This window comes from Styela clava, chromosome 5 (genome assembly GCF_964204865.1).
Source record: "Styela clava chromosome 5, kaStyClav1.hap1.2, whole genome shotgun sequence".
Classification (NCBI taxonomy): Eukaryota; Metazoa; Chordata; class Ascidiacea; order Stolidobranchia; family Styelidae; genus Styela; species Styela clava.
In genome coordinates, this window is record NC_135254.1 from 23,100,676 (window position 1) to 23,116,906 (window position 16,231).

Consider the following 16,231-nt stretch of genomic DNA (forward strand, 5'->3'; position numbering starts at 1 on the left):
TGTTAGACTTTCTCAACGGTGTCGCCGCTCGATAACCAGCTTTGGTTTTCGGCGTCTCCCTTCACCCTAAAATGCGATTTTTTTTATATATTTCTTTTAAATTGTGTATGTAGAATTCGTATTTTTCAGCATGATGAAAAAATAAATTACTGATTACTGACTGATTACATTCTTCATTTTTTTGAAGTGCCTAGCGTATTTGGTGAGAGAGCGCGTGCGACTTTTAGTACTACGTTTCAACTACAGTATCATTTTTGGGTTTACTTGTTGTACTTTGCGTGTTCAATGTTTAATTTGACTATTTTTACCTAATTCATTGTCTTTTTAAAAGATATTACGCCCATTTTACCCTTTTTCCGAAGTGCATAAATAGGTGCCTAATTTTTAGGTGCCTACTTTCAGTCCGTCCCCTGAAGGGTTACGGTACCGGTATCACTGGAATTTGCATACCGTACCGGTAGTTGTTAGGAATTTTGTCAGTTTGTTAAAGCGTAAATACGGTTAAAGTCTAAGCAGTCTTTCAGCTATTAGAATTTGACTAGATTAGCTTGAATAATTATGTGTGTTTAAAGTCAGATACTACAGTCAGACAGTACCGTACCGGTACCGGTACCGGTACCAGTAGCCTACGGTACTACAGGATAAATGGGAATTTAGATACAGTCTCTGTTGAGAGCCTCAATTTGCGTTGTTTTAGTTTTGTATGATGATTAAGAACTCGTACAGTCCAGCAGTCTGTAACTACCGGTACTGAACTACAGAACTAGATGTAAGATAAGATTATTTTGTTTTAATTTAGTCTATTAGAAATAGTGTAAAATTTTCATTTGCTAATTGTCATTTTTTATGTAACTATTGTTCATTTATGACATTAACAACATGAAAATTTGATACAACCAACTGGATAATACTGTACCGGTAATATGTACCGGTACCGGTATTTGAATAAATGAGACCAGTGGTTCCCAAACTGTGGATCGCGACCCCATCCGATTTTTTGGGGTCGCCTAACTTCTGCCGAACATACACACACAAGTGAATAGAATTTGAAAATTGTATAGTGAAATTTTTGCTGGCAAATACCGTAAAATTTCCAAACTTAGGATTTTTAGCAATATCTTGACCATTTGTTGTCCAAACAGTGCCAGAATGGCTCGATTCTTTTTATAGCTTTTTTGATCATCTTACATTCAAATAAATTGTAGACCCGCTGGTAAGCGAATTGGATTTAGACCATTGCCAGTCTGCGAGAAATTACGTTGGTTTTTTATTTTGTATCTGTGTAGCCCACCGTTTCTCAAATTGTATGCCGCGGCACGCTAGTGTGTCGCAAGAGCTTCTCAGGTGTGCAACGGAGCTTTTTGAAATTTTAGAAAATAAGCTATTCGTGTTACACATTCAGACATTGGAATGCATGCAACGGGCAAGCTTGTGAGACTTGAGTATCCGGTATTAGACTGGTAATATAATTACATTTGCCTTATCGATGTAGTACAGTAGTAAGAGTGATTTTCTACTATGACTGAAATTAAAAGCAAAAAAGGGAGCGACGGAACATCATTTCAATTGTTTCTCAAAACAGACCACACACATCTCATTAACATTTGCAGAATAATTTGTTTAAGGATAACTTTATTTTGTTACAAGTGTGCCGCAGGATATTTTTCATTTGCTTAGTGCCCCGTGAGCAAAAAAAGTTTGAGAACTACTGGTGTAGCCGCTTGGTTTGGAAGATACAAAGCAAAGTTGCTTTATTTGGCGAACGGTCCTTAGTTAGGTGTTTGACATGTTTGGTATTGATTACCAGGCGGTGTCTTGGCGGAGTATTGGCACTGTAGGTTTTGATCAGTTGCGAAAGCACTTTGTTAATTTGCGCACGTGTCCAAAATCTATGAGTCGGCTGCGTGTTTTGCCCACATTGACCCCACATAAAAGTGAACGTTTTCGTATTGCGATATTACGTATTCAGAAGTTTCATACATACTTTCAAAGCGTTCCGAGTAGTCAAACACAAAACCACAACAAGTTTTAGCATAATAGAAGGCACCTGAAAGATGTGATTTCGTTCACGTTTTCCCTATTTTACTCTCATGCTCCGTTTTAATTTAAAATTATTAATGGAGCAATCTGTATTATGTTAACATTGTAATCAAAATAATAAAGACACTGTTGGAATATACTAAATAAGATTTAAAATTTATGTATATTTAGAAGCATCTTACTATCTCCAAATCTCACTATTTCCGAAGTATCATAAGCTTCCTTACAGTTACAATCTACCACATTTTATCAAGTCCGTCTAGTACTGTAGGTTTCGCTAAAGAACCGTTAAAATCCTGATCTAAGAGATTTTTACACTGTGGTTTTCATATCATGCCATGTGTTATCAAATCTTCCGAAGTTCCCCCGTTTTCTGGCGCATTGACGGACTCGTTCATATATTTTTGGGCCAATGTTCATCGTCAACGTCCATTTACAGTAGATATACTGGTACATTGTTCCCATTGAGGTATTTAAAATGATACATAGTACTGATTTCTGAAGTTGCTCAACGTTTCTAGTTGTGGGTCGCGAGTATCTGTGGGCTTTGATTTTATGAAAATTGGGGTCGCGACAAAAAAAAGTTTGGGAGCCACTGAAATAGCAATACCGATGCTGAATTAATGGAACATACAATGGTGATGGGGATCTTATTGGATGGTAACATTTTATGTAATGTGATGAATATTGGAGTATTCCTGTTTTTACCACATAAAAAAAAAATCCTAACTCAGTAACTAGAGCCTCTATTATACTGTTATAGCAATACAGCACACTATCCAAATTCCAAGAATTTCCCTCCATTTGGCTCAATAAAAACAAACACTTTATGTGTCTCACAAAGGTGGGGCGTCTGGGATCACGTTAGATGCTTCATATCGCGCCATGCTTGTCTCAATAATATTCTAAATTAATCGCGGCCGCCACATGACCAAAATTGCTGTTTTTTGCTAAAAACTCTCAAATGCTACGGTAAAAATTTTTTCTTTCGATAAATCGGATTATTTTTTTCCGAGGAATTCAATGATGACGTTACTAAATTGCGCTTATTTGTAGTATTTGGCGCAACTTTATTATACTGTATTTTTACCGATATTGAGGGACAACAATGTCCAGACGTCTCCCTAAGGAGGGGTGTCTGATCATCTGTAAAATGGGTTTCTCTGAATTAGGACAATGTCACCCGACTTGTATAGTGTGCCGTACTGTATAGGTAAAATATTTATGTGAATTTGTCAAGTGGCTTCCTTGTCAGTTTGTCAATCGTAATCCTATTGGAAATCATTTTATTTGTCTGACTAAGGTGGTATGTATGTAATTCTGATTTTTGGATGCAGTCTTCATTTCATTACTAGCCTACTGTCTGACTGTACTATGTCTGTATGTCAGCATGCAGTAATAGTTTTTTTTTATTTTTTGTGCTTGACTGTCTGACTGTATGCAAAAATTTTTATTTTTCATTTTTTTGTTCACCAGATATTCTTTAATTCTGTTCCATCAAATTACACTATACAGCCATACATAATAATGAGCCTCTTGAGTTCAGCACACGACTTAATCAGGAAAAGAATGGCTGGGTTATCTACACCTCAAAATATTCGCAAGGATATGAATCAATATTTTCTAAACATAGAACAGTTATTAAAACGAACAGTTGAATTGGGAGAAAGCAATTCACTTCTTATTATTGGTCCAAGCGGATCTGGCAAGACAACATTACTGAAAAAGTCTTTAACAAACATTAAAAAAGATGTTAACATAGGGAAAAATTTGATGGAAGTACATTTAAATGGTTTAATTCAAACTGATGACAGAATTGCATTAGAAGAAATTACAAGACTATTACATCTTGAGAATACAGTTGGAGATCGCGTGTTTGGTTCTTTTTCGGAAAATTTAGCATTTTTATTGGAAGCTTTGCGGACAGGCAAATCGTCAACTTCTTGCCCTATTCTTTTCGTTTTGGACAATTTTGAGCTTTTTGCTATGCATAAAAATCAAACCCTGTTGTATAACCTTTTTGATATTACGCAGGCGGGTACTACACCTATGGCAGTAATAGGTCTCACTTGTAGACTTGATGTTATGGATTTGTTAGAAAAAAGAGTAAAATCGAGGTTTTCACATAGACAAATATATATTCATAATGGAAGTAATTTTGATCAATATGTAGCAACTTTCAAGGACTTACTCACTCTCAATGCGGATGATATTAAAACATTTGCTGGAAACAAGAATGAGAAAAATAAATTTCTGAAGCAGTGGAATAATTTTGTTGAAAAAATTACATCTGATTCATCAGTGCTTCGGTCACTTCAATTTCAGTTTGATATTTGCAAGGAAGTTTCTTCGTTGTACACTGCGCTTGCACTCGTATTGTTTAAATTAGATCCGTTTGCAAAGCCATCAGATACTGCAGGTGAAATAGTCGATGCAATAAATACATTACATTGTGATTTCAAAGCAAATGTACTACATGGACTTTCTGTCTTGGAACTTTGTCTGGTTATTGCAATGCACCACCTGAATAATATCTACGCAGAGCCTTTTAATTTTCAAATGGTTTATAATGAATATATTAAATTTGCGAAAAGAAGATCCCATATCTTGCAAAACTATTCTAAACAGGTTGTCATGAAAGCCTATGAGCATTTGATAGAATTGGAACTGATTAAACCTATGTATTCAAGTGCAACTGGTGTTCATGCTGGTGTTGGATCCAAACTTCAAAAGGAATACAGGCCGATGTCTCTATTAATCGAACAAAGCCAACTTCATGAAGCGATAAACAAATACAATGGTTGTCCTACTGATCTAAGGCAATGGGCTATGTCATCACTTGAATAATTTGTATGAACAAGCTATGAGGGCATAACAACACACACAGATAGTATTGAGAATTGTTCCTTCTTTGAGAAGTATTTTCTGGCAATATTAACATTATAGATTACGGCAGAGGTTCCCAAACTTTTTGGGCCACGGACCCCTATTTGTGGATATTATTTTTTACGGACCCTCATGTTATACCAATTTATGTGACTCCCATTGTTAAGGTCTCGTAACCATTACCATTTGTGATTGCGTTAACTTACAACTTTATCTCGTTTATGAATGTCTATGTAACAGTGGATATACGTTAAATGTACCGGTATATGTTTCAGACTCTCAATATCGCTGCGGACCCCATGTGTAGTCGTTACGGACCCCAGTTTGGGAAACCCTGGACTACGATAATAATGATTATGTGTTTTTGTTTTACAATACACACAATGAGGAACAAATAATGTACCGTACTTCATAAGGGCATGTTTGCTTTTTTATAAATTTGCATCGAAACCATACTTGACAAAAAAATAAAGATTTGGGAAATGAGATCATTAATTCATTATTTGTTATTTTCAGATAAAAAATGTTTTTTGAACATACATTTTCCAACAGATTGATGTTGTTGCCCCCAATGATCAGCGGTTATTGATTAATCCTGTCATCTTTTACCATATAACATCAAAATCCAATTAAACATACATGATAGAAGATTGTTCGAAGTTTTAGTACCTGTGTCTGCTATGTTCAAAAAAAAATTATTTTCTATATTCATTTTCAGATTCCTAATCAGTATATGGTTATTGTCTAGTAATAAATTTTCTTTCATTCAGAATCTTATTTTTCGACAAATAATAAATATTAATGTAATTCTGCTTCAACACTAGACTGGGCTACACTTCACATTTTACCCATAGTTGGGTTTTGGGATTATGAGCGATGTGAGTATAGTATTTTATTCACTATTCTGATACATAACGGTAATGTAAATCTCTGATATTGAATTGTTTACATTCGACTGATTCCAGGTCATGTTATACCAGAAAATTACTTGCATCAATAAATTCATGTAGGTACTTCTCGTGGAAATTAATTCAGTTTTTATAAATATTTCAATCATTACAAAACTTTGAACAAGCAGGCCCTGAATCCATGAAAGCATTGTGAAAACAAATTAAATGTACATACTGTTATCTAATAAACTATCTGCTAGTACTTATTGCTATAGAATTGGGGTATTCGGGTGTCTGTGTTTCACAGTTTATTAGTAATAAGTTGACAGAGGTGATAAATATTTATCGTAGATGCATTAATAGTTGATACTGATATTGAATAATACATTGGGTAGAAATAACATACTCTCGTAGTATGTGTGCCAGATTAGGTTTAGAGCATAATTAGGCTTCCCGCTGCTTGTCAGCAGGGAACCTATTGTATTCCTGTGTTTTATTATTATTTATTATTATTATTTATTTATTATTATTATTATTTTTTTTTCAAATTGGTCCTACAAACTTGAAATTCACCTCAAATGTGCAGAACTTCTCAGCTAGCAATGGAATGCAAATTTTATGCATGACTGACCACGCTTTCACGCTCCAGTGAACAAAACGCGTTTTCAGTTTTTTTGCGATTTCTCAAAATTAATACATGCTATTGGGTTGAAATTCATAACAATGATTAATGGACATGTTCCGGATACGATATGTCAAGGACACGCATGAGTGACCTCGGCGATACGCTCCAGTAAGCAATATAGGATTTTACATTTTCATCTTCTTCTTGAGAACGACACTACTTAGAGACTTGAAATTTACATCACATGCAGATAATAAGTCCCCCATCATAAATTGCGAATTTTATGCATGACTGACCACGCTTTCACGCTCCAGTGAGCAAAACGCGTCTTCAGTTTTTTTTTACGCGGGAAGCCTGTTAAAGCTGCACGCAGCTCTAGTTTTATTTTGATTTTCCTTATTTTAGTTCTGTTACGATAAAGAGTTCGGGGACTGTCTTTGTTAGCCAAGTAAATATGCCCATAGGCTCAGTGGCGCAACCAGCGGGGGGGTTACGGGGGTCGTGTCCCCCGTTTGAATTTCGTTTTTTTTTATTATTGTTCTATGTTAAAACAACGTCGTTCCACGGTCATAACAATCCGGTGAAAACTACTTTTTTCCAGTGCTTTATCACCTCGACGTAATTTAACACCGCCCGCCCGACTTCAATTATACCTTTTTGCTGATAGTTACGTAATAATCGCTAACCCCGCGTATATGTTTGTATTCGAAAATGAGATATGTTATCTCAAAAAAGTAGAAATCGCGCGCTGTCGATGCGAATTGAAAGCGACAATAGCATAATGCCATCTCTCTCTCTCTTGTGACGAATACTCTCGTGCTTCATCATCTTGACGCAATGTAACGCCGCCCGTCTTCATGTCGTCGAGGACGTCTTCATGTCGGCTGTTATGTATTTTTGTTTGTAAATGAATACCGCTAACTTTAACTGAACTGATGTTGTTATCAATGCCGGATGCCGACGAAATCCGCGATAGATATTAAATACTATTTAAGAGCTATTTTATACGCGCTAAATTAGAAGAAATGAAAAAATTTCCTGTTATGTTCGGTCACTATCGAAACTGAGGATGGAAACAACTAATTAAGACACAATTTGCCGAGGACGCCTAAACCATCTCGACTAAGTTAAAATACCCGATAAGAAAATATTTTCAATCAAAAACGTCCTCGAAGTCTTATAAGTTCTTCAAGTTGGCGTTTATCGAAATTCTTTCATGTCAGCTGTAATATATTGCCGAACCACACATGGACGACGACGCCTAGGATATGTGCGCCATATTTGGGATTATTATAAACACGAAAAAACAGTATTTGAAGTTTGCGATATTTGAATTTAAATTCGATTTGGACATCCCTGCATTAAATTAGTCAGTTTTTAGTTGTGTTTCCAAAAATTAGTTTTAAATCAATTATTTTAATTGTCATTATGTCTTCCGGTGAGCTTCAGTTTAGTTTAGAATTTTTCCGGGGTTAGGGTCGGGAAAAGGTCCATTCGCAAGAAGTGCATTTTGTTTTTAGTCTTGACGAATTCACCCAACGAGCAAGGCGCGGCACGAGGGAAACACTGGAATTTATTCAAGCCGTGTTTCACTATCCACGAGGCGCAAAGCGAGGAAAACGTTGAAAATAATTAACAGCTTTTCGTTAGCAATTCGCTGGAATGTAATGAACGGCGTTTTGCTACCCACGAGGTGCAAGACATAGCGAAGCGCCGTTAATGAACGAGTGCAAGGTAAGCGAAAGGCTGGGATTTAATCGATGGCGTTTCCCTTTTAACCATGAGCAATTTATCGTGGTCAGCGGGGCGACACCTAGTGGCGTTGCGACTTACGTCGTGGTTGCACTGTGTAAATTCCGGTCGGACCCCCCCCCCCCCCCGTTGAAAACGGCCTGGTTGCGCCACTGCATAGGCTTCCGTCCCTTTACATAACTTGATGTAAAGCAGGCGAACAAAATTAGTTACTTCCATATTGGTACATGCACTTCTGGAGCACTGAAATAACATAGACAAAGTTTTTATTTAAAAAATTCCTGAAAGAGGCAACTTTTCAACCTATTTCAGAATTAGATGTGGTTTTATCTGAAAATATTAAATATAAATACAAAATTTGATCGGTATTTCTGTCTCAGATTTTGTCATTATATCCATAGTGCACTCTATTTCATATACAAATAATATGATTTAGTTCAGAAAAATTTCTGGAAGGTAAAAACTACAAATATCTTTAGAACAGGATATTTTGAGCATTCCTTTTTATATAGCACTCTAATTAGAAAAAAGTGTCCTCCATCACATTTCTATTATTCATCTACGTGGGTTGAATGGGATACACACCTGATGAGTCAATACTACTACAGGATGGTAATAAGAAAAAAACAAATATTAGTAAGCTATGTATATTGTCTTATATTGCACCAGATACTATAAAGAAAATTGTGTGTTCAATATTGTTATGGAGCAGCATAGTTGATTTCATTTATTAATATCAATAATAATAGAGTAAAGTAGGATATAAGCACAAAAGCTGTGTTATAAGCTGATCATAGTATTTGGATGGTTCACACTTGTTTTGAGAAAAGGTTGCTGATTGGGTCGTAATATATGAGCAAAAACACTTTATGTGGAACAAGGAAGCATATTCGATTTAATATCGTTTTTTATTGCAAATATGTTTACAATTACTTTAGGGCTTGGGTATATTGGCTTGCTTGGTTTTGGGTTCAAATTTTGCTTATTTTAAGTTATCTTTTTAATTTATTTTATTGCCTTTAATAAATATACTTCGCTTGATAAAATTAAAGTATTGATTTTGTCAGATCTAATGGTATTCAGAAACTAAATAATATATTAAATTTTCAAAATACTGGCATATTCTCGCTGAAAAGTTATTTTAATTTATACATAAATTCTCTATTATGATATAATATTTCATGGGATGTGAATTTTTTTTGCAATAATACCTAAACTTGAGTTTGGAATGATTTTGATGCCATAATATGTAAACATATTATAGATCCAATTAGGTAATGCTCATTTTATAGAATTAAAGGCGCTTGTGTTGACTAGTTGGATATGCACATTGCAGTTGATTTCTTTGATAAAATCATTATTGGTCAATCTATTGACTGTTGTATTGGTACTGACTGTAGAATGTGTCTGGTTTATTATTAAATATCATTTTGTTGGTTTGAACGCACAAGAATTCTAAGAACTTTTGTTGACATCATATTGATTTATTTAAAAAATGTCTGATTGCTTGGTTCTACTGATGATAAATTTGTCACAGACCAGTATATTGTTATATAATAAATCTTGACTTTAAAAATATCTCAATTCTCTTTCAGTAAATCTTAGTCTTGCTTGCATGTTGGTCATTCCTCATTATTCAATATAAGTTTGGATAGTCACTAAAGTTTCTTGTCACAACTCGATTATATCAAAGTATTTCGACTACATTCTGATTAAGATATGAACATTGGACAATTATTGTTCTTTGCTGAGTAGTAAACATATTGCAGGTTGACGTCATAGTTCTTTTATGACTAGCAATATCTGATTTCTTGTCTGCTGAAGTTATTGAATACCAAAATTTTAAATGTATTACGTCATTCAATGGGGGCGTCTTCAGTGTCACATGATATTTTATCTCTAGCCGGCAGTTCATGAAAGCCTAGGAAGTTATCTTGTGTAAAAGAATGAATCAAATTCAATTTGGGACATGATTGAAGATGATTATATAACAATGAAATTATATTTCTTTATGGCCCATGTTATTTTTGATGTACCGTAGATAAAATCAATATTCGGATAAGCTCTAACAGGCTGACCAGTTACCACTTATACATTGTTGACACTGTTAACGCTTGTTCGTTATTTTGTTCCCCTACGAATCTCAGTCTTTGTCTTCATCCTGATGTCCTTGTCAGAAGAGAGAAATCTGTCTGCATATCTCTGAACAGAATATATCCAGAGATACTTGTAGATAGATTTTCCTTTGTATGTTTGAAATGATTGTGATTTGTAATATTGTTTGTTTTTCGAAATGAAAAATTATTTGTGAGGCTCAATTATCTATAATATTTCAATAATACAATTTGCCACACCCATGTTTCATGAGAATATGACGCTGAATGAGCTTTATATATAGGCATATGTCTATTATCAAACTGCTGCAATGCTTACCTCTAGGTACAATTAGATTTCAATTATCAAATTGCATTATAGGTCAAACAAATTCAAAAATGAGTTTGGTATATCACTATACTTGAATACTTTATTCATTTTGATGGTGATGATTTTGATGCAATATATTCACCTAAGAAAAGCTTGGCTTGAACCCAAAATGAGAAATACTAGAGAAATAATAGAGCTATGTCATAGTTAGTGCCTCATCAAATAAGTGATAATATTCTGTATTATATTTATTTTAATATTAAGTCCTTTAAAAAGTTCATCTCTTTCAATGATTACCGGTAAACTCACAACACCTTGCAGCATGCAGAAATAATACTATCAATTGGTTTCTATTATAGGCTATAGGAATTTTTTAAATGTGGAACCGGAACAACTGTAGTTGACTACCGGTGTGTAGAATTTGCCAATGGTTGATGAAATACCAATAAACTATATATGGAAAGATGTTGGAACTAAATGTGTATGAACTAAAATGTTGGTGTGCCTTTTTTAAACATTTAAATATTGTTAATTTGTCAGACAAAACGTTGATCTTGTTATGTTTCTAATACAAATAATATATTTATTTTAATATTATTATTATACTTTAGCTAATGTAGCTGAAGCTAAATGTTTCTTGAATTGCCACCTGAGCAACTCTGCTAAATAAAGGCTGGAGAAACTTTTTTTTAACCAGGTAGAGGAATTTTGACATTTTTGGGAGGTAATTTTGCTCTGTATTCGCTGTAGTAGCCGATTACTAATATTCATTAGTTTTTTATTATTACTATTGTACTATACTATTCATAACCACATAATAAACTTTTCTTTTAACTGTACAAAAGTGGAAGTGCAACTAGCACAATGCGTAAACACTATTAATAACAATTGAACAAATAAAATACCGTAGTTTTATGCATAGTGGAGGAAGAATAGAGAATTCCAAAATAACCGAAAGAAGGAATTAAAAAAAAGTTTGGTAACCACTAGGATAAGGCAAAAATGGAACATGTTTGCAAGTAGTGTAAGCAAGTAGTATTTTGGATGATAAACTGGTTTAGCTCAAAAGAAGGTTGCTTTTCAATCTAAATCCCAGCCCACATAATCTTCCTAGTAGGGATGGGCAATATAGAATACCGAATCCGGAGGATTCGAATCCCAAAGTAGTCGAATCCAACATGATCCGATAACAGGATTCGGTTCCTGCCTCTCCGGCGCCATACGTCGATTTTTGCATTTCGGGTTTCTAAATATCAATTAAAGACGAGCGTTTTTCTCGCGTGGAAATCTCTCTCGTTTAAATAGACTTGCGTCTGCTCGGAAAGAACCCGTAAAATCGGTAAACTTCAATCACTGTAATCTCAATCGGCGTATTCTGGACTGGAAGTCGGTGAAGTACATCTCATGGCGAAGACTCGTTATTGCACCATTTTTGCGTTTTCGCCGTGCGTCAATTTTTGTATTTCGGGTTTCTAATTTATCCATTAAAGACGAGCGTTCTTTCTCGCGTGGAAATTTCTCTCGTTTAATAAAACTTGCCTAATCGCAAAGAACCCGTAAAATCGGTAAACATCAAACACTGTAATCTCAATCGGCATATTCTGGACAAGACGTCGTGAAGTACACCTTACGACAAAGACTCGTTATTGCACCGTTTTTTGCGTTTTCCTGCTTTGCTATCTAGCTAGGGTTTAGTAATAATAATTATTTGTGCGACTTACTGGCGATATTCCGATAGGCGATAATATATGATTGCAACAATCTTCAATTGTTCACAGGCGTGCCTTGCTTCATTGTACATTACTGTAAATGATTTTCCGCGACCGGCGAGTTTTCCCCAGAAAATGATGCATGTAAACCAAAAGCCAGGCGTGAAATGTTATGACATTACTTGCGATTAATTTAAATCAAATATTATTTAGGAATAATTTTATTACTTTTATTACACCAGTTTCCGAAATACAAAGTTATATCGCAAAACATGACGATCTGTCGCATTTAAATTTCACTCTCAAAAGATTACATATCTTTCGGTCCGTTTCTATCGTTCAAGATAGACGCACGTTTGATTGAGTGTCTGTAGTAATTTTATTCGCCGATAAATTTAAAAAAAGATGCCACATCTGGCGAAATCAGTTACGTATTGAGTTCGAGTAGTGCCAAGTCCGGGTAAGATAATGATATGTAACGATAATAATACTAAATGAATTCGTCTTCAGATGATATTTAGCGGCAATTTAAAATACTGAAAATAAAACCGTAAATATAAGTTTTATTGAGGCCCGCGAAAATTTGAAAAACGCTTTTCTAGGCAGTGAAATTCGCAGAATTTCGTGTGCCTCTGGCACACATTATGTTTGGTCGGCGTTTAGAAGCATATCGTCACGAATTGAGGGCGGGATTTGCCTGATTATCCATTACTTTGAATTGCCGTCGAATATTTTCAAAGTATATTTAATCAATTTTATTTTGATGAAATAAATTTCACTCCGAGATGTTACAGAAGATTTACGGATTTTTCGAACGGTTTTATCTAAAAATAATGGCAGAGTGGCAGCATTTCGATTGAGCGGAGACACTGTTAACAAGTACATCTAAATATTTGCCGAATTCGCAAAATACGGATCAAAACATTATTTAATCGGGCAGTTTACCACACGTTTTTATTTTTATGACCACGGATTGCAATGGTATATAAGAGTGGTGAGGATTTTATTTTGTCGACGCAACCGCAGGTTAAATTGAAGACAATTAAATTAATAATGAAGCAAGACATTTTAAATATGCCCGTATCGGTCACGAATTCATCACTTTGCACAACAGAAAAATATATTGTTATATTATTTGTTGTAAAAGTCGACTCTTAACAGGTGGCATAATCGCGGCGATGAATACGTATTTTCAATTTACTGCTAAACTTTATATTTATATTCATTGTATGAAATGAATTATACTCTACACTTAACAGGATTTTATATCATTATTTGAGATTTTTCTAACGGCAATAACGAGTTGGCAAGATTGCAAAAATTCGTATTAAAATTAAATACATCAGGCAGTTTATCTCGTACTTTTAGGTCACAGATCGCCGTGGACCGAATAGTAATGTTTTTTTTTTGACGTAAGAAGAAGCAACCGCGAGTACGTTGGACACATTAAATTAATATATAAAGATATTTTAGAAACTCGTAGTTGTCATGGATTGAATATTTTACGTAACCGGATGATCATTATACGCTGAAAAGACGGCTCTTTTAACGAGCGCGGAATCGCGGTGGGTGTTACCAAAGTCACTTTGGGTGTTACAGGCGGCAATGGGAATTTCCGATTTCCAAAATCCTGGCTGCGCGGCTGGCAGTGATGGTCATTTATCCTCTACTAATTTATTTCCAATTTCAAACACGACAGTATGTTACACATAATAACAATATGGTTCACATAAATTAATATACAAATATACTGGTAGTAGTAGAATACTCTATGCTTAAATATTAGAACTTTTAAAGGCATAATGGATTTCCGATTGTTGTTGCTTGTTTCAGTTGCCTGCATTGCCAATAAATTTTATTACTCTCAGAAAATATACACAATTATCTGAATACAAGTAGTATTTTTGTCAACAGACTTGACTATTATCATAATATCATGGTACCAATGATAGAAAGCGTCAGACAACTCCTTGGCTATCTTTTCATATGGTCATTTGTACAAAGTGAATAATTTTAATAAACTGACTGTGTCACAAGTTGCTATTATTTTTTATTAATAGCTATAAACTATCAAATATCTTGTGTACATATATTGTTGGTTTGTGGCTTTATTCTGATATTTTTATTGAAGCTTATTTCCTAATTTACTGGGTTTTAATAAACTAAACAAAAATGTGTTATTTTCGATTTTAGAATGTATTCGGAATAGTTTAGTATTCGGAAATGGCCATCCCTGTCTCCAACCTATAATGGTACAATACCGGTCTCGTAACTTGGTTAAAAAACATGACTGAATACGAAAGGGAGATTTATTTTGTCAACCAGAATACAAGCATTGAATCAATAAAAATCATTTACAAAACACACAGTTTTTCGGTATAGACTGGGGAGCGATACGACCATCACAGTCAGCTCCCCCCTGCCCCCCATGTTTGCTATCAAGATTAACAGTTAATTAAGATGTTTTAACAAAAACTCCTCGGAGGAAGGGTTGACTAAGTTACGGGATATTTTTGGATTCGGTTAAAAATGTAGTCCATTATTAAACACTGCCATTTTTGTAGATTTTCACTTAGTGGACACTCAGCAAGTACGACAGTTAATTTATAAAAAAAATTGTAAATTAATAACAAATCAGTAGAAGTCAGCTCGGGTATTCAAACATGTGATGATTGAAGTGAGAAAAAAATTTGAAGTCACGTTTAGGATATTACATTAAACAACAATGGAAAAGGTACATTGGAATCAGTCAAGCTTCAAATGCTAATGGCAGTAATGAAAAGAATATGCGAAATGAAGACTGAAGTTTCCATCTGAGACATTGGAAGACGCTAAAACCTTATAGACTTGATAGTGTGGAAAGCGTTCTCACAATGCAGTAATAATGGGACATATATTTATAATATCATTATACAGGCTTTAAGTTGAACTATATGTTTAATTAAAATATCTATCTTTGCTAATAAATGCTGAAAACCATTTATTTCAATCTGCTGAGTGATTAGGGCCAGAAATTTGCTGTAGGGACCATCACCAGAGCTGGATTTACCAATAGGCTAGGCAGGCTGAAACCTAGAGCCTCGAAATTCGGTTTCAAAGTTTGTAATTCTTTTGGAAACTTGACAAGTTTAAACCCAACGAAACGTATATATATATATCAAGCTTTTCAGAGTAGAAAATTCTGTACACAACTGGTTTCAACCACAGCATCATAATAAGGGAAATTATTATTATGCGCATTCTGCTGGAAGTTTCTATGTTAAAGTATGGCTGTAGCGGTTGTTTGATCAAAGAAATTGAAAGCAAAACTGCCTCAAGTAAATTATCATTCCTTTAATTAAAAATTCACACCCATGAATGGGGAGAATGAAAAGTTTAATGCTTTCATATTTTTAAATTTTAAGCAATTAAATGTGGTGTTGTTTAGAGAGAAATTCTGAGCTCAAAAATATGAAGGGGCCTCTCATGGTCTAAATCCAGCCCTGAACATCACCAATTTTGAGATAGGTACCGTACATGGTAGGTACCGTCAACATATGAACTGAGTTAGGCCATTGGATTTTGAAAGGTGTACCAGAAATGTACATGGAATTCATGAAATATATAACATCCAATTAAAACCAAAATAGGTCTTTCGTTGAACGCCAGTTTTGGCCCCGGTGCCGGTATTCCAGTATTCTGTTATCACAAGCAGTTGGAGCACATATCCCACAGAGCACGGCGCATTGGCAGAATCTCATGGTCTAGTGAGAATGACGTCATCGGAAACACCGCGCTCATTAAAATTTCAATGAACGATTATTAAAAATCTTGACCATGTTTATCATAATAAAAATATCAAAAAAGATGTAAAAAACATTCTATCCTCTAAACTGCTCACGTATACAATGAAAGATATCTAGAAA

The 16,231-nt window shown here is 34.7% G+C and overlaps 2 protein-coding genes across 2 annotated transcripts in view; both read left to right on the forward strand.

Annotated features, from left to right (window-relative positions):
* The first annotated feature begins 1,403 nt into the window (after positions 1-1,403).
* LOC120345135 (origin recognition complex subunit 4-like) lies at positions 1,404-5,645 on the forward strand. Its single transcript, XM_039414548.2, has one exon. The coding sequence runs from the start codon at positions 3,568-3,570 to the stop codon at positions 4,885-4,887; it is 1,320 nt and encodes a 439-aa protein (XP_039270482.2). The 5' UTR covers positions 1,404-3,567; the 3' UTR covers positions 4,888-5,645.
* Positions 5,646-5,663: 18 nt separating this feature from the next.
* Positions 5,664-16,231, forward strand: part of LOC120345127 (serine/threonine-protein kinase N2-like) — a 51,770-nt gene continuing 41,202 nt past the window's right edge. Inside the window, exon 1 of the mRNA XM_039414537.2 lies at positions 5,664-5,804. Coding sequence (XP_039270471.2) covers positions 5,796-5,804 — 9 coding nt within the window. The 5' untranslated portion in view covers positions 5,664-5,795. The remainder of the gene's footprint in view (positions 5,805-16,231) is intronic.

Bases quoted from the DNA above. Each gene is read 5' to 3' on its own strand.
- LOC120345135 (XM_039414548.2), top strand. From the start codon at position 3,568: ATGAGCCTCTTGAGTTCAGCACACGACTTAATCAGGAAAAGAATGGCT.